At 39.1% G+C, this 18,617-nt stretch overlaps 1 protein-coding gene across 8 annotated transcripts in view; it reads left to right on the top strand.

Annotated features, from left to right (window-relative positions):
• The window catches only part of ARHGAP24 (Rho GTPase activating protein 24), a 487,442-nt gene that overhangs the window by 412,980 nt on the left and 55,845 nt on the right, over positions 1 to 18,617 (top strand). For 7 of the 8 annotated variants that reach the window (XM_032239858.1, XM_032239862.1, XM_032239861.1 and 4 more), the window contains one exon: positions 16,240 to 16,447. In XM_032239858.1, coding sequence (XP_032095749.1) covers positions 16,240 to 16,447 — 208 coding nt within the window. Of the gene's footprint in view, positions 1 to 3,379; positions 4,665 to 16,239; positions 16,448 to 18,617 lie in introns of those variants that run through there. The other variant, XM_032239864.1, reaches the window with a different exon arrangement.

Below are 18,617 nucleotides of genomic sequence, written 5' to 3'. Positions count from 1 at the left end.
AGAATGTGATGTATCCATAGAATGGATTATTATTAAGCCATAAAAAGAAATGAAGTACTGATATATGCAACACCATGAATGAAGCTTGAAAATGTCAAATGTTCTAAGTGAAAGAAGCCAATCACAAAAAAACCACATTTTATGATTCCATTCATATGGAAGTATAGAACAGGGAAATCTACAGAGACAGAAAATAGATTAGTGGTTGCTTAGAGCTGGGATGGGGGAATGAGGGGATAGGAGAGAGATAGCCAAAAGATACAGGGTTTATTTTATTTTATTATTTCTTTTATTTTATTTTATTTTATTTTTTTTTGAGGCAGAGTCTCTCTCTGTCACCCGGGCTGGAGTGGCATGATCTCAGCTCACTGCAACCTCCACCTCCTGGGTTCAAGCAATTCTTCTGCCTCAACCTCCCAAGTAGCTGGGACTACAGGTGTACGCCACCACGCCAGGCTAATTTTTTGTATTTTTAGTAGAGACGGGGTTTCACCATTTTAGCCAGGATGGTCTCCGTCTCCTTACCTCGTGATCTGCCCACCTCAGATAGGGGGTTTATTTTTAAGATGAAAATGTTCTGGAATTAACTGTGATGATGGTTGCATGTATCTGTGAATATACTAAAAACCATTGAATTGTACACTTTAAATTGGGGAATTCTATGGCATGGGAATTATATCTCAATAAAGCTATTAAAAATTCTGAATTGTCATAATCACCCTTCATAAGAGAATGCACTTTCCATTCCTGCCTTAGTTATGGAACCCAGCCCTGTTAATCCTAAATAAAAAGCACTTGATTAGATGGTATCTGTAAATGCATTTAGAAGAGAAGGTGACATATCACTCTGATTTATCAATCACAGTATACCACCTTTGAACATGTTTTAAATGTATCTATTGCAAAGGGAGCATTTCTTTATGGCAGTTTCATAAACTGTTTGTAAAAAGCTAAAGTTTGTCATGAGGCACTTAAGCTTATCTTTAGTCAGGTTGCACATATATGCAAAATATTTCCTCTTTGCCATTACAGTAATAGACATTGATTAAAATATAGGAGACACCTGAGGAGCTTGTCTAGTTCTTCAGTCTCCTAGAAATTAAAAACTATTAAGTGGAAATTATAAAATGCAGGATTTTGGAATTATAGGCCTTTCCTTTGTATTAAAGTGAATTTACAAAATATTCGTATGGGGCAGGGAACCAAGAGAAATGTAAAAAACAGACATTCCTTTTTAACTCTCTAACCTGATAAGGGAGTTCAGTATTGACTCTAGACAGCTCAGCTTTGTGCTGCCTGCTGGAACACCCATGCACGGTTGCTCCTCTAGCAATAATGCTATCTGAGAGGCACATGGTTTCTGCATGAATGTCAAATTCAGAAATTTAAATGTCAAACATTTATTTAGCCTTGGGAAGATTTAGTTTTCCTTCCTTCCTTCCTTCCTCCCTCCCTCCCTTCCTCCTTTCCTCCCTCCCTTCTTTCCTTCCTTCCTTCCTTCATTCCTTCCTTCCTTCCTCCCTCCCTCCTCCTTTCCTCCCTCCCTTCTTTCCTTCCTTCCTTCCTCCCTCCCTCCCTTCCTCCTTTCCTCCCTCCCTTCTTTCCTTCCTTCCTCCCTCCCTCCCTCCCTTCCTTCCTTCCTCCCTTCCTCCTTTCCTCCGTCCCTTCTTTCCTTCCTTTCCTCCTTCCTCCCTCCCTCCCTTCCTTCCTTCCTCCCTCCCTCCCTTCCTTCCTTCCTCCCTCCCTCCCTTCTTCCTTTCCTCCCTCCCTTCTTTCCTTCCTCCCTCCCTCCCTCCCTCCCTTCCTTCCTCCCTCCCACCCTTCCTCCTTTCCTGCCTCCCTTCCTTCCTTCCTTCTTTCCTCCCTCCCTCCCTTCCTCCTTTCCTCCCTCCTTCCTTCCTTCCTGCCCTTCTCTCTTCCTCTCTTCCCTCCCTTCCCTTCCTCCCCTCCCTTCCTCCCTTCCTCCCTTGCTTATTTTTACACTGGGTTCCTTTTCTATTGTTTTTGAGGCAATATTTATGAAAGGATCTAGCCTAGAATCTGAGATCTGAGGAGAGTGATAATTCATTAATAGATTTTTTTTTTTTTTTTTGAGACAAGAGTCTCCCTCTGTTGCCCAGGCTGGAGTGCAATGGCACCATCTCAGCTTACTGCAACATCTGCCTTCCAGGTTCCAGTTATTCTCCTGCCTCAGCCTCCCAAGTAGTTGAGATTATAGGCACCTGCCACCAAGCCCAGCCAATTTTTTTTTTTTTTTTTTGGTAGAAATGAGATTTCACCATGTTGGCTAGGGTGGTCTCAAACTCCTGACTTCAGGTGATTCACCCGCCTCAGCCTCTCAAAGTGCTGGGATAACAGGCATGAGCCACTGCACACGACCCAATAGTTCTTTTAGTTCCGAGTGCTTAGCCTGATGTTAGCTACTGCCAACATCAGGTCTTTCCTGTACATTTCTGCCTCCTAATGAAAAGAGTTGATTCAGAGGCCCAGCCAGGCAGTATGAATACTATTTGTGAATAATCCTTACGATGAACAATTGGCATGTAAGCAAACAGAGGTTAATTAAGGGGCAACGTGGTCTTGCCTTAGACACAACTGTGCAATCTTGGATATGCAGTTTTACTTCTCTTCCCTTTGGTTTTACTCACTTGTGAAATAAGAACATTAGAAAAAAAAAAAATGCTTTCACTTCCCAGCTCCAAAGTCCTGTGATTACAGGAGCTTCCTGCAGATCAGTGCTCAGGTCAGTGGATTTTTCTGTTAGCTAAGTTGCTTGCAAGGGCAGCATTGTCTCCGTCTTGGTGGTGCCAAGTTACACTTTGTGGTTCTTTATTTTCTTAGCAGCATGCTGTGACCCAGAAGGTAAAAATACCATTTGAACCACAGGGCAGAACTAACTAATAATAATTCTTTCAATGACAAAAGATTACCTACGTGAGCATTCTAGTCAGAGTAATGATATTTTTAATGAAAGGGCCTTTTTAACACTCCTCATGGTCTTGTAAAGCTTCTGCCAAATGGCTGGTAAGGAACATGGAGGCCTTGGGGGTCAGTTGGGGTTAAGGCACTGGCATTCCAAATCAGTTCATGGAACAGCCAGGTGGATGAATGATTAACCTAGCAAGTAAATTGTTCAGTGAGTGGGACTGAAAGGCTTGATGGACGTGGGGGCTGGGGTGCAGAGTGTACGTGCAAGAGCATGGAGAATGTTGAAAACAGAATTGGTTTGCAAATCATAGCTGGAGAAACAGAAGTGTGTGTAAATACACACACACACACACACACACACAGAGACATATGTGTTTATGTGTTTGCATTTATATCCACAGACTCTTTGCCACTAAATTTTAAATATTTTTCTGTTTTATGGACACACACATACACACATATAAATATGTTTTCGGGGTATGAATGTTAAATCAGTGCTCACAAATGAATTCAATTACAAATGATTTGGAAGAAGTATAACTTGCATAGGAAGATAATAAATGAAGGTATGAAGAGGCAAAAAGTTTACCCCCTGGGGTTTGGTTTGGTGCCCTGTGATTTCTGGAGAGGCTGAGCCAGCCAGCTGTGAAAATGCTACACAAGACAAGAGCTGGGAAGTCAACACAAAGTCAAAAGCAAAAGAAAGGGGTTCACACCGCAGTGTGGCAGGCATTCTCCCTCCTCCCCTCATCCTGTTGTGACTGCACCTGCTGCATGTGACCGGCGGGCACTGGAGGCAGCCGCAGCCACAGCCTTGCCAGCTCCTTCTCAGCTCTCATTGAGAAAAGGGGAGATGGAGCAGGAGGAGAGGGAGGAGACACTCCCTGCAAAGCTGCCTCCCCCCTGAAGATCGAAGGAGCCTCCTGGAATGGGCATTCGACTGTTCTGATGTGGTGATTCCCCCGGGAGTTTGAAGACAGAAGGGAAAAGGGAGAAGCCTGCAGAGAGCATCAAAGGATGAGGGGTGCTGTAAAAGGAGCAGGGGAGTCCTTTGAAAGAAATCCATCATGCACTGAAATGCTTTCTGGAGAAGGTGCCATTATTTTCCTCCCCTCTTGCTCAGATGAAAGGAGCCAGCAAGGACAGTCCTGAAATATTCCTCAGGGGCCTTTTTGTCATTGTTCCTCTTTCCTTTTGCACTGGGCTATTTGCTGACCTTTCCAGAGGAATCTCAGTCCAGCTGAGAAGACAGTTCTTAATAAAAAAATAAAATAAAAAAATACAAAAACCAATTCCTGCTGTCTGAATGGGAATGGTAGCTTGCTTGCTGCAGTTCTTTTCCTGTGGCATTTTGGAATGTCTGCAGAAACTAAAAAAAAAAACCAAAAACCTTAAAAACTCCCTGGATTAGGCAAGAGAAAAGGAAGTTTTTTGCCAAAAAGGAGTAAATGAGAGGTGGTAACTTATTCCTAAGCCAGGACCTGGATGATCAAAACCTTCGAGTTCTAGGAATCAGCACTTCAAAAATAATAAATAAACAAGCTTGAGGAGTGGCTGCAGGGTTTCGCTCAGAGGCAGGTTTTAAAGGAAGCCAAAACCGGGTTCAGCACTTCGGGCCTGTATGATGCCTGAAGACCGGAATTCTGGGGGACACCCCGCTGGTGCCTTAGCCTCAACTCCTTTCATCCCTAAAACTACATACAGAAGAATCAAACGGTGTTTTAGTTTTCGGAAAGGTAGGTAGATGATATGTTCATGTCCTTTTTATAAATCTAAATAATATTCTTTTAGGCTTCAAAGTCTGTTTATGCTCAGATAAAGTAGGAGTTTGGAAACCAAGAGCTTAGGAATGTGCAAGAGTGATTTGTGTGTATCCTTGCTTGTCCATACTTATTTTCTGAGGTTCATTTAAATCTGTTTAATATTGTCTGTGAATAGGTGGGGTAGGTGGGGCTTAAAGAATAGTGATCCTGTGGGAATCACCTTGACTGGCAGGGGACTAAGCAAGCTGGGCTGACTGTCCTCAGAGGAGGGGCCAGAGCGATCTCGAGCCCTTCCCAGACCCAAATCAAGCAGCCATGCTCTGACCCTTCAAAACAGGGCCCTCGCAAATCTCTGTGCTGTATTCCTGTCACCGTGGTTTCGATTCTGTCTGTCTGTGCTTGCCTCACCTCCCATGTTGAGAAAAATTTGATAATCGAATTATCTGTGCTGATCCATTTTCAGGAGGCTTTCAAATGTATTGATGAATATTTGCTGAGAATAGGAGTCACCTTGACTTTTCAAATATATCACAAGGTGGCACTGGGAGAGGGCAAAGGTAAGAACTATCAGGAACAGGGGTGACAACATAGAACAAACAACTTACGATTAACAAAAGAAACTAAGACATTTCTGAGTTGACTTATTTTGGGGGAGTTAGAGAATACAAAATAGGTAAAATAAAATGTTTTCAGAAAAGATTTATGGATCAAAATATTTAAAAATGTCTTTTTGCTTTAAAATGAGGATAATTAAGTGGAATAGCTGTTTAAATAGAAACTAGGTAATTATAATGTTAATGTCATGTACAGTAAGCTAATAATTTAGTCAGGTGCTGAGTTGAATGACATCTAGGGTTTTTTCCTCCCACACATCCTTTTTTTGATTTGTCATCTATGAATTAATCTTCCCTACTTAGTAACTAACAAAAAATTAAAACAAAAATTTAAAAAATCAAAATTACAAAATATACTGGAAACCTTTTTTTTTTTTAAGAAAATCATTGTTCCTGCAGAGTGTTTGCGTAGCTAAGACGACTTGGTAATAATCACCGTTATATATTATCAGCAGAGAATTCAGGTGTTAATTTACATTCTTATCTCATCCACAAAGATAATTAAGAGGCGCATGTGTCATATTTTTTAGGATTGCATCATTGATAGAGAAATTAACAATGACAGAAATTTTTAAAGGCTCAGAGACTAATTGCTTAAATGATAGTTTTTTTCTCTTCTAGTTTCCCAGCCCATTAGAAACTAAATTGGCTCTATCCAAATACAGCTTTTCAGGGTTATTGCTGTTCATTTGTAACATTAGATGTTTGGAGGATTATTAATGTATCTTTAAAGGATATATATCTATATCGCCTTTGCCACTTTCCCGTCTCCCATAGAATCCCTGTGAATAGTCTGCTGTTCCCGATGCCTTCCTCCCTTTCTCCTTAAATACCAACAGGGGAAGGCAGTGCCTGGGAAGAACATTCCCATGGACTGGCAAATGGCAACCACTGGGTAGGGCATAGCTTCCATCTATCCTTTCCTGGGGGGGCTATTTTTAAACTGCTGTCATTTTCTCTGCAAAGCCTTCATAATTTGGGGAATGTCCAGCATTTGAACCAGAATGAAGAGGTTTTTTATTTACAAATCTGTATTCTGCTTTCTGTCAAAAGGAGAAAGGAAAGGAGGTGCAGGAAGCATTCAGTGATTTTACGTTTGTTTCCTTTCCATTCTCTGGAGCCCGCTGCATCCCTGGCTCTCTGTTCTAGGGCTGCGTGCCCACAGTTCTGCAGTGAGGCCCCCGGGAGCACAGGCGCTCAGCTGCTGCAGCCCCAACGCAACCCGCCAACACATTGCTCCTGCCGCACTCATCACTCAAAGCAGCAGCAGCATGATGCGCAGAGGCTTTACATCTTTATTGAAGGTCTGGCCTTGAAAAGAATGAACTCTCCTCTCAATTCTGGGTTCCTAAAACCATGCCACCTTAAGAAGAGTGTGTTCTTTTGCACTTTATTTAATCTCCTGGGTACTAAAGTGTTTCAAGAAGTGGCCTGGGTTTCTGCGTTCCTCTCCCAAGCCTGTCTGAAAGCATCAGCTTAAGTCATTTTAAGGAATGCAATAAAGAGAATGTGTGAAGCCAGGAAAAAATGCCCAGAGGTAAAAAAAAAAAAAAAAAAAAAATGTTGATGTGGCTACTTTTCCTGATCCACATGTAAAACGTATTTCTTTTTTTTTTTTTTAACTGTTGTCAAAAGTAGGCCAACAGCAGAGGAGACATGCTGCATTTCTAGCGGTTTTAGACATGCTGTCAGGATAAATTGTGGAGTTAAGTAAAAGTTCCCAGAGACCTGGTTACATTAGAGCTTGCGTGCTGTGCAAGCTGAAACTCACCTCTCAGAGCACCTTTCTCTTCCAGATCTCTTCTGTCCTTCGTAGCCCTTTTCATCTCTCGTTCTTTGTTTGGGTACTAATTAAGGTCGCTGAAAATGTTTTCTCAGTGGTTTGAAAAATCCAGGAACCAAGAAACATCTATTGGGCAGGAAGCTGGGGATTGTGGTGCTTTGGATTTATGTTCTGTTGAGATAAATATTATAAGTGAATGTTTTTACCGTGTTGATTTTGGAACTACAATTTTTCTTTACCTCTATAATATGAACATTAGCAGTATAACTGATCCTTTGATTTCCTGGGAATGCATAACACTGGGGTCTGAGCACTTGGTTCTAGTCTTAAGAGGCTGGATTCCTTGATTGCTGTGATCCCAGGACACAAAATTAGATTTTTAAAGTCTGATTCTGTCTTGTTTTGTTTGTTTGTTTGTTTGTTTGTGAACTGCTCCTTTCTTGGAGATAAGTTATCATCAGGTCCTCAGTGGCTTTTCCTACATGAAAACCACTTAGTGATGCACCATTGCTTCTTCTTTATGTCCTTCCAACTCTATTTCCATTCCCATCACCTTAGCTCTCTGTGTCTTTATTGCTCTATGTATGCAACTTGCTTTAACCTAACTAGTGGCTTTCCAAGACTGTGTTCATCCTCACCTCTGTGCACCCCCAGCACTATTCACAAATTCCTACAACACACAAGCCATCCTGTGAAGCATTTCCCTATCTGTATTTCTAAAACAGTGCTGTCAACAACCTTCCACAGCTTAAAAGATTTTTTCTCTCTCTCTGAGACAGAGTCTTGCTCTGTCATCTAGGCTGGAGTGCAGTGGCACAATCTCAGCTCACTACAACCTCTGCCTTTCAGGTTTAAGCAATTCTTCTGCCTCAGCCTCCCAAGTAGCTGCAATTACAGGCACATACCACCACGCCTAGCTACTTTTTGTATTTTTAGTAGAGGCGTGGTTTCACCATGTTTGCCAGGCTGGTCTCGAACTCCTGAACACCTAAAAGATTTTTATGATCCCCTATTGCTCACAGGAGAAAGTCCTGTTTCAAGTAATTATAAAGGCCCCCCAACAAATTCGAACATTCCCTGGAGTATAAGCCCCCTAATTCCCCAGACTGTTTCACTCCGTTTCCTAAACACATGTCTTACACCACTTGTTCATTTTTCTTCACTTTGTTCCCTCTGCTAGGATGCTTTCTTCTCCATTGTATATCCCAACTGTATGCTCTCTTTAAGGCATCATTAGCTGTCATTTCTTCAGCAAGCTTTCTCTGTTTACCAAGTATATGCTCCTAACTCTATAGCTCTTATTTATTTATTTTTATTTATTTTGAGATGGAATCTCATTCTGTCACCGAGGTTGGAGTTCAGTGGTGCGATATCAGTTCACTGCAACCTCCACCTCCCGAGTTCAAGCAATTCTCCTGCCTCCCAAGTAGCTGGGATTACATTTGCCCACCACCACACCCAGCTAATTTTTGTATTTTTTATTAGAGATGGGGTTTATCATGTTGACCAGGCTGGTCTCAAACTCCTGACCTCAAGTATTCCACCCACCTCGGTCTCCTAAAGTGCTAGGATTATAGGTGCAAGCCACCACGCCCAGCCTATAGCTCTTATATTTTACATATGCTGATTCTTGGCCACTGTAGCCTCATAGCCACCTTGAGGGGCTTTATACATGTTAGTAGTATACAGGCTTGCACACACACACACACACACACACACACACACACACGTTTATTTATTTCCAAAGTGGGAGAATGGCAATAGGTCTGTTTAATGAGGGATTCAAGATTGATTACTGGTGAGGTACAGTGTTACAATCTATCTATTCACAGGAGTCCATGGGCAATAGAATGTCATTGCAGTGGTGGTAGACAAGACCAACATCCTGTTTAAAATTTGTTGTATGTTGTATATGTTGTAATCGCCATGAAAATGGATTTGTCCAACAAAATACCACTATCCAAATCTATATAATTTTAAATTCTTTATAAACGAATAGCTTATTAATTCATATATCAATGTTTTATGGAGCCTCTACCAAGTGATGCTGGGAATGAGAAGGTAAATTCACAGGTTGTCCCAAATCTGTGAGCTCACAGACTCCTTGGGAATAATGAAACATTAATTACCTACTCTGTGATAAGCACTACACCAAATTATCTATTAAGTTGTAGGTGCCCATGAACAGAAGGCTGACCATGGGCTCCTGTGGAACCCAGTGATTCACGTAAACTAAAGGAAATTGGATTTGGTCTTTGGAAGTTACAAAAAAAAATTTCTTCAATGTGATACTAAGATAATAGTGAGAATGCTTCAGAAAATTTATGTTTAAATTGAATTAACATAACATAGTGAAAAAGAAAAACTTTTAGAATCATATGGAGCTGTATTTGCATCCCAAATCTGCCACTTTTTTGCTGTGTGATCTCAGACAGGTCACCTATCAGTTTCTAATCTGTTTCCCTGTGTAGAAAAGGGACCCCCTTGCAGAATGTCCATGAATGACAAATAAAGAAATACATGCATTTTAATTAGATCCCATTTGTCTATCTTGGCTTTTATGGTCATTGCTTTTGCTGTTTTAGATGGACTCAGGGAGAGGAGCATCACACACTGGGGGCAGTTGGGGTGGGTAGGGGAGAGACAGCGGGGACAGGAAGGGAAGGCAGGGTGGGGAGGGATAACATAGGGAGAAATCATGGGGAGAAATGCCAGATATAGTATGTACCTAAAGTAAAATAAATAAATTAAAAAAAAAAAAAAAGAAATACATGTAAATTGCCTGACTTGGAACGTGGTGTCTGTAATTGCTCCACTGGTCAAGACTTAGTCCACTGGGTTGCTATGTTCACCTTATAACACTTTCTTAACCTTTCCTAGCCTTTATTTTTCTCCCTCCTTCCCCACTCTCATCATGAAAAGAGTGCAGGTTCTACCAACATTCACTGGTTATGACAGACCCTGCACTCCTTGGAGTAAAGGTTTTCTAACTGTATAAGATTTTGTGGCTACTTAGAAAGCTGATGCTAGAGTGAAGTAAGTTTTGCCTGGCTTTGTTTCTTAGTTCTGTACTAAAACGGATGTATTTTACTTTGATTTGACCATTTTCTGTGGTAAATGATCATTTTAATGGAAAATTATTGCCATCCTGGTGATACCAGGATTTATCCTGCTAGCAGAGTTGCAGTAAGCTGAGGGTAAGTCAAGGCAAATTCCCGCTGTGGCTGAGCATGTGATCTATGACAAGAAGGGATAAGGAACTCAAACTTAATGGCACGGCCCAATTGTACATCTGAGTTTCATTTTACATTAGAATTATTCATTTGTTTTCTATAATTGGTGAGGTAAAGTGCTTCATTTTATTTGGAATTATTCATTTATTTTCTATAATTGGGGAGGTAAAATGTTTTGTTTCCATGCATGCATTTATTGCATAAATGTTTATGGAGCATCTGTCCGTCACCCATCTTGATAAGTTTCAAGGACATAAATAAAAAGCCTTGATTGTGGTAAAATGGAATTCATGCTTTGGAGTCCTTTCCACCTGGGACCAATCCCAGTGTGGTCCTTGTGTCTGTGGCACCTTGCCTAAACCTCTCCAAAGCTAATAGGATCAACATATAGTATGTAGCTGCTTTCTAATATGTATAATAATAATAATAAATGTAAAACAATTATTTCATTATCATAAATGTAAAAATAAAATCCTCTTTTGACTAGTCCAACACAGGTTAGACATCTAAATAAATAATTTCCAAGAAAAATGATAAGGAATAAAGACCCAATCAAGCTTTGGGTCTAGGGTAGGGGAAGGGGGAACGGAATGTCAGCAAAGATGTGACACGGGAGATATATGAGTTGATTTTTATAGGCTAAGGTTTCCTACTCTGACCTTCAAAGGCAGGACATACCTTCTAGAAGGAGGTATAAAGACATGACAAGTCATGTTTTATTTAGGAAACAATACATAGTTTAGCACAGTTTGAGAGTGTGTTGTTTGTGAGGAAGCAAAAGAAATGAGAATGGAGATACCACAGTGCCTGGCACACAATGGATGACACCTAAACATTGTTGACTGAATGGAGAATGAAGAGGCTGAGATCAACTTGTGGGGACTTTATTTCATAAAAAGGAATGTGGTTGCAAAGACAGGCCGGTGGGCACCGTTGGAAGAAGTGAAGCCTAAGAGTGGCATGATCCGATTGAGCTATTATGAAGTCCATCATGGTAGCACTTGGCTGGACTGGGAACTCTGCTTTTCAAAAAATCCTTGAAGAAACACTGAATATCTCATCTACTGCAGCGGTAAAAAGCTTGGCAGGGAGCAGCATGGTGGTTAAGTGAGTCGCTTGAAGGAACGAAGAATATAGGTTGATTCTCAGATGGCACTTCAATGTTTTTGGGGGGAATAGCTTGTACTGATAACCAAAATTAGGATTAAAGGACAAAGAATAGGTTTTTTTAAAAAGAGAGACGACTTATTCAGCTTTAGAAATTTTGAGTTTGAAAATGTTTGAGCTATCCATATTGAGGGTTCTACTGACCACCTAGTAATCCAATGCCGGAGATCATAGCAGTAGCCCAAACTGAGATACAAACCTGAGAATAGTTAATATGAAGTGAAATTAGATGGAGTCTATTGGAGTGACTGTATCAGGTAAAGTAAAAACAGAACTGAGAACAGAACCCAGACAACTATTAAAGAGCATAGTAAGTCGCATAGTCAAGAAAGAGACTGAGAAGGGCACTGAGAGGCAAAAGTCATGTAACATGGGAATTTTTGGGAAGAAGAAAGAGACCAATAGTTTTATAGAGAGTGAGACACAAAGTAATACAAAACATAAGTTTGGCTGTCAATGATTTGGCAAGTAGGAAGTTATTGGTGACTGTAGAAAGACCATTTTATTGTCATAACTGGGTCAGCTATCAAATTGCAAAAGTTAGAAAGTGAATGGAAAGTGATGAAAAGCAGACAAAGTCACATACTTCACTGGGAATTGAAGAGCAAAGAGGATACACAGTTACAGGACACAGAATCTAAGAAGGTTTAAATTCATGTTTGCTTATTCATTTTCAGGAAGAATGAAATATGAATGTATTTATAGGATCACAGCCACTCGCTTCACAGGCAGCCTCTAGCTATTGGCTATATAAATCACATGTAAAGGGGGACCCTCGCAAACCCTGAAGGCTATGGCAGTTTCTTTCTTGCTTGCTCCACTGGAAACAGCCACTTACCAGTGTAATAAATCCACCTATGTGATTTACTTTCTCAGTCCAGTGAAAAGTCACATCCTGGGTGATGCTTTGTGACACCATCAATGTACTTTCACATGGAGGGGAGGTAGACATGACATTCATCTCTGCCCAGAAATACTGGGGACGCTTTTGTCAGAGAGTGTGAGACCTTGCTGGGAGTTTAAATGGACATAGCTGGAACTGTTTGCGTGACCCACATTCCGGGGAATATTGTTAATAAACTACTAGTCAGTGTGTCCTTTCTTCGTGCTGCTAGCTGGGGGTAGCACATGACCTTTGTGCTTTTGTGTTAATTTTAAAATTTGAAGTTTCACTGCTCCCTCAAGGAAATTTTTTAATAAATGTTTCTTTAAACGATGTTTTCCCATCAATAACTTTCCTCCCAAGGACCTTTCTTATGCAGAAGGGCAACCCACATCTACCACTTTAAGCCAGAAATATTTGGCATGCTATTTCCAGTGCTACAGAATGGGGAGTATACATCTATTAAAATTCTTTACTTATTCTTTGCAAGACCAGTTCTACAGCAGAAAACACATTTTTTTCCACAGGAATTTTGAATCGTATGTACATGTTGTCTACATGCTTTAGCTTTCTTACATATTACACTGCTATATTAAATGCATCAGCTCTATATGAAGGAAATTGCTTTGGGGGAGCAGCATGTTCACTGAAGCTCCAGAGTATTTTCCTTCTCTTTTTTTTTTTTTCTGACCTCCCCCACCTCCCAATTTACATTTTCTCAGCACAGATCATTTATCCTAATGTGACGGGAGGAATTGAGGTCAGAAAGCTAATAAATGGCAGGTGTCTTCCACTATAGCTGTTTTCATCCATTGTGTATACCACACAGTATTGTGTAATAGACACTGAGTGGCTCTGATATCCCACCACCTCAAACAAGCCTTAGCTCCACCATATACTGCTGTGTGACATTTGGCAAGTTACTCAACCTTTCTGTGCTTCAAGCTCATCCTCCTTAAAATGCAAAGAATGGTGGTGCCGACTTTACAGGGTGTTATCAGTTTTTAATGAGAGAAATGCAGGTAAACTGCTTGTAACATACCCGGCATACATAAGTACAGCTTAGCTATGATCACTTTTGAAAAGCGCTAAAAAGGTCCGTGATTTTACTCAGTTGTAGAATGTACTAATATTTTTAATTACTAGAAAATGAGGACTCATGATTGTGATTAAATAAAAAGGAATAGGACTGATATTCAGAAATGAGCAAAGATTTTAAAGCTAAACAAATCTGGTTGTGGACTTCCATTCTGTCAGCTGATGCTCTGTAACTAACCTCAGACAAATTGCTTCATCTCTCTGAGCCCCAATTTTCTCATGTATAAAAAGAAGAATGATAGTTACCTTATATATTTCTTATGAAGATGAGAGAACATTTGACTCAGAATATAATACATACTTAATAAATTTAAATTTCTTGCTATAATTTTTAAGTAAATTCTTATTTTATCATAAAGGCAAACCTGCATGTACAAGAAAATAAAAAGGAAACCAAATACACACATCTAAAGCAAAACAGCCCTTTCTTTATTACTCCTTGAGTTGTTAGGAAAAAAATCCTGAAAGCTTTGAGAAAAGAATGTTTGACTGTTCTTCATTACTGTATAAACTCAAATATTGGAAATTTGTTTTATGTTTGTAGTACACATGGTTATTGAATTGGAACATCCTTAGTAGATTTTCTGTTGGATTTGAAGAGAACCCTTAGGTAATAGATTTATCAATCCAAAGCAAAAATCAAAAGTAAAAATAAAATCACAGATACATAAAATTTATTCCTAAAAGTCAACATATTATCTTCTTAAATGATTTATAAGTACCTTTTAAGAGGCTATTTACTTAATTTTGGCAGGATAGAGTTCAATCACTAGAGGCAAGTAAGCATCACGTTTGTTTTCAAAGGTCTCCACCGAAAGGGTCGATATTCTCCAACATAACCAATTTGCAAACCTTATTATTAAAACACTAGAACATCACCATAATTCATTAGCACCATTGAATGGAGTAGAATTTTGTTTTGCTGAAGGAACAGAAAGCTAGCTTAAACACACACCAGTTTGTCCTTCTCACATTAAAAGCTATCTGGACAAAACTTCAGCCTCAGCATGTCTGTTAATCTTTTAGCCTTTCCCTTGTGATTGTTGCCTAATGGTCAGAAGATGGCTATAGCAAGAGCCAGTATCATGCCCAAGTTCAAGACAGGCAAAAGGAGTGACAAGTGCAGATATCTTTCCTTATCATCCAGCAAAGAAAGTCTTCCCGAAGGCTCCAAGAAGACTTATTGACCAGGACTATGCCATATGACCACCCCACTGCAAGGGAAGTGGAACAAGTATTTAATATTCCAGCTTCTAAAATGGAAATGTCAAGGGAATATGGGGTGTGAATGTCTGTTAGAGTTAGTGAATGAGGCCTGATACACCATTATCGAGAAACTGCTTGTTCTAAATAGGCCTACAAAGGAAGCTAACTAGACTCATTATCTGCTCTAATCTTTACTGCCCTTAGAAAATGCTATTTTCTAATTCCGCTTTATATGCACTTGAATATTGATATTAGGTTACTCAATATTATTTCCCAAATGGGATAATGTATTTCATTAGTGCTAGATTTGATACCAGGTGAGAATGTTGTGTTTGCTGTTACTGTTTCTACCTGAGCTAAGAATATTTCCTTTGGTAACAATTCTTTACTGCTTGAAATGTGATGGTTTTGCACTACTGAATCCATAAAGAAATTATTTTACAGGTGGGGAGGCAAAGCATCTGATGGTATAATCAAATCCTTGACCTAATTGTTGTTAAATAATTCCCCAAACATTCTGGAGTTTAACATAATTTCAACATGCACCACTTACTTTTCTTCCCCTTTTATGAAACTCCTTAGACTATTAAAATAATTTCACGGTATTCATTCCATCTGGGAACATTGGAGTCACATTTCCTTTGGCTGTTTTCCCCCCTTTCTCATCGGTTGATTTTTTACAAAGCTACTACCTAATATTAATATGATTCAAAAGTATTATCTCTTAATTAGTGGAGTACTTAGGATGAAATAATGGGGGTGTTTGGCCCAGGTGTATACACCAAGGAATGTATGGTTTGTAGGTATTGTAAAATTATCAATAAATCTTACTAAAAGTTGGACGGCTTTTTATTACCACCACGTACTGCCGATTCTAAAAAATGTACGTGATAAAATACGCTTCCTGTTAGGGCAAGACCCTACCTCTCCACTTTTTGTATGCACTGCTTTGTAAATTTCAATTGTTCACTTTCAAATAAGTTAATAGTTTAAGATTTTAAAGAGCAAATACTGTCTAAAATACTTCATATGGGAGAAAATTCAGGGTTTCTTTTTCTGGTTTTATCACCTTGATTACAGTCATGGCATCACAACTTGAGTGAAAACAAAAGGGGAGAAAAGAAAAAGACAGAACTTAAATAGAAATTGGACATAAATGTAAAACTGTAATAAAGGTAGAATTTGACTATTTTCTGAAGCATATTTCTCTTTTAAGCTACTGAAATCAATTCCTTTCCTAGAAGAAAAAGAAAATGGAAAGCCTCAAACTCAAGTTACATTTATTAGTGTTTCTTATTTCAAAATGGATATCTCAAACTCAGTATTTCTATTTCGGTTTTGGGCTAAACATAAAATGCAAGAGAGGAACAGCATAAGGTAAATTCATGCCATTTAAGGAACTGTATGTAATGAATTTGATTGCATAATAATGTGAAATACTGAACGTTAAGTGCTGGCTAGCATTCCAATCTTTGTTTTTCTGTTATATGGAATTAAAACACAAGAACAACAAAGTGGGAAGAGATAAATTTCTTACGTTCACTGTGATCCTTTATTTTTTTAGGCATTTTTGGACAGAAACTGGAGGATACTGTTCGTTATGAGAAGAGATATGGGAACCGTCTGGCTCCAATGTTGGTGGAGCAATGCGTGGACTTTATCAGACAAAGGGGGTTGAAAGAAGAGGGTCTCTTCCGACTGCCAGGCCAGGCTAATCTTGTTAAGGAGCTCCAAGATGCCTTTGACTGTGGGGAGAAGCCATCATTTGACAGGTAAATGTCATAATTTTACTAACCATCTCCAATCAGAAATTCAGACTGAACTGAAAGGATGCAGTGAGCTGAGGAGGCATAACCTTGATTGATGTGATAACAGTTTACAACAGAGATTATTTGGACACAGGAGTTTGCATTGTTTTTATTAAGTTACAAAGTTAAAAATTTGGCAATTTAGATGTCTTTTTCTTCCATACTTTCCATCTTAAAACATTCTTTGTTGTTCTTTTTCCTTTTTCTTTGGTACTAAAGTAAAACTATATTAATCTTTTGCACTGGAAAAAGTAAACTTATGAAATAAGATTCTTGTTTAATTTTTTTAAATTCTTTCAATTAAGGAATATTAAAAGTATGAGTAGAGATTGGGATATTGGCAATGTAATTAAAAATGAGTATTTTAATAACAAAAACATTATATTTTTAAATATATAGCTCTACCTTAATCTAGAATAGTTTTACAGGTTAACAAGGAGAAGTATAGCATGGTAAAAATAAAAGAATAATGGCAGCCCCAGAGAAGAAAATATAAAGTATTCCTAACTCCACTAATTAAGAGTTAATCATGGCTAATATTTTGTGAATTATCTCCTTAAGTAGAAAAAATAAAATTTTATCTTGATATTATTAGTATTATACACCAGAAATGTTTCCATATTAATAGTTTAAAAATCTCCTTCTATTCTAACATATTTTAACATTTTAAAATTAGCAACTTCTATAAACCTCTTTTTTAATATCCAATATTTCACTCTACAGCTTTATTATTCATAACTATTTCAATGTTATTGGATATTTACATTATAAGTTTTTCATTCTAAATACTGTTGTAGTTTATATACATTTACGTAAATACTTTCTATTTTTGGATTACTTACGATAAATTCTCAGCATTGGACTTTTCGGATAAGAATAATCCTGATGTTAGGCCGGGTGTGGTGACTTGCACCTGTAACCCCAATACTTTGGGAGGCCAAGGTGGGCGGATCACCTGAGGTCAGGAGGTTGAGACCAGCCTGGCCAACATGGTGAAACCCCGTGTCTACTAAAAGTACAAAATTAGTCAGGTGTGGTGGTGCACACCTGTGTTGCCAGCTACTTGGGAGGCTGAAGCAGGAGAATCACTTGAACCTGGGAGGCAGAGGCTGCAGTGAGCCGAGATCACGCCATTGTGTTCCAGCCTGAGTGACAGAGTGAGACTCCATTCAAAAAAAAAAAAAGAAGAAGAAGAATCCTGATGCTTGAAAATTAAAAATAGCCTACTGTCTTAATCCATTCAGGCTGTCATATCAAAATATCATAAGCTGAGTGGTTTACAAAACAAAATTTATTTCTGAAAATTCTGGATTCTGGAAATTCTGGAAAGTCACAGTACAGGCACTGGCAAATCCATGTCTGGTGAGGACTTGCTCTCAGCTCACAGATGGCACCTTTTCACTGTGCCCTCAGTTGGTGGAAGGTACAGAGCAGCGTTCTGGGTCCTCTTTTTAAAAAAATGTCTAAACAAGTTGTAGATTCAAGCTCAACTTGTGACTGTGAGTAATAACAAATCACAGTTTAGTTATAATTATGAAAATCATGGAATCAGAATGCAAAAGAAAGCCCTTATGAAGATGAACTTTATGAATGATGACATGAATATTACTATTAATGATGGCTTAGTTTTATTTTTTTGAAACAGAGTCTTGCTCTGTTGCCACACGCTGGAGTGCAATGGTGTGATCTCAGCTCACTACAATCTCCATCCCACCGGTTCAAGCCATTTTCATGCCTCAGCCTCCCGAGTAGCTTGGATTGCAGGCATAGACCACCATGACTGGCTAATTTTTGTATTTTTAGTAGAGACAGAGTTTTGCCATGTTGGCCAGGCTGGTCTCAAGGTTTAGGTTTCTATATGACTCAAGATCTGCTTTGTATTTAGAATGAACAGTGAAACAAGTGTAAATAACATACAAATAAAATAACATGTGCTTCTTAAAAGTTATATATGAAAAGGGCTGGACGCAGTGACTCACGCCTGTATCCCAGCACTTTGGGAGGCTGACGCAGGAAAGTCTCTTAAACCTGGGAGGCGGAGGTTGCAGTGTGCTGAGATCAGGTTACTGCACTCCAGCCTGGGCAACAGGGCAAGACTCCATCTCAAAAAAGAAAGAAAAGAAAAGAAAAAAAA

Source organism: Sapajus apella, unplaced genomic scaffold (assembly GCF_009761245.1).
Source record: "Sapajus apella isolate SASKATOON/1434 unplaced genomic scaffold, GSC_monkey_1.0 scaffold45, whole genome shotgun sequence".
NCBI lineage: Eukaryota > Metazoa > Chordata > Mammalia > Primates > Cebidae > Sapajus > Sapajus apella.
The sequence above is the reverse complement of the archived record's forward strand: the minus strand, read 5'-3'. Positions and strand labels throughout refer to the sequence as shown.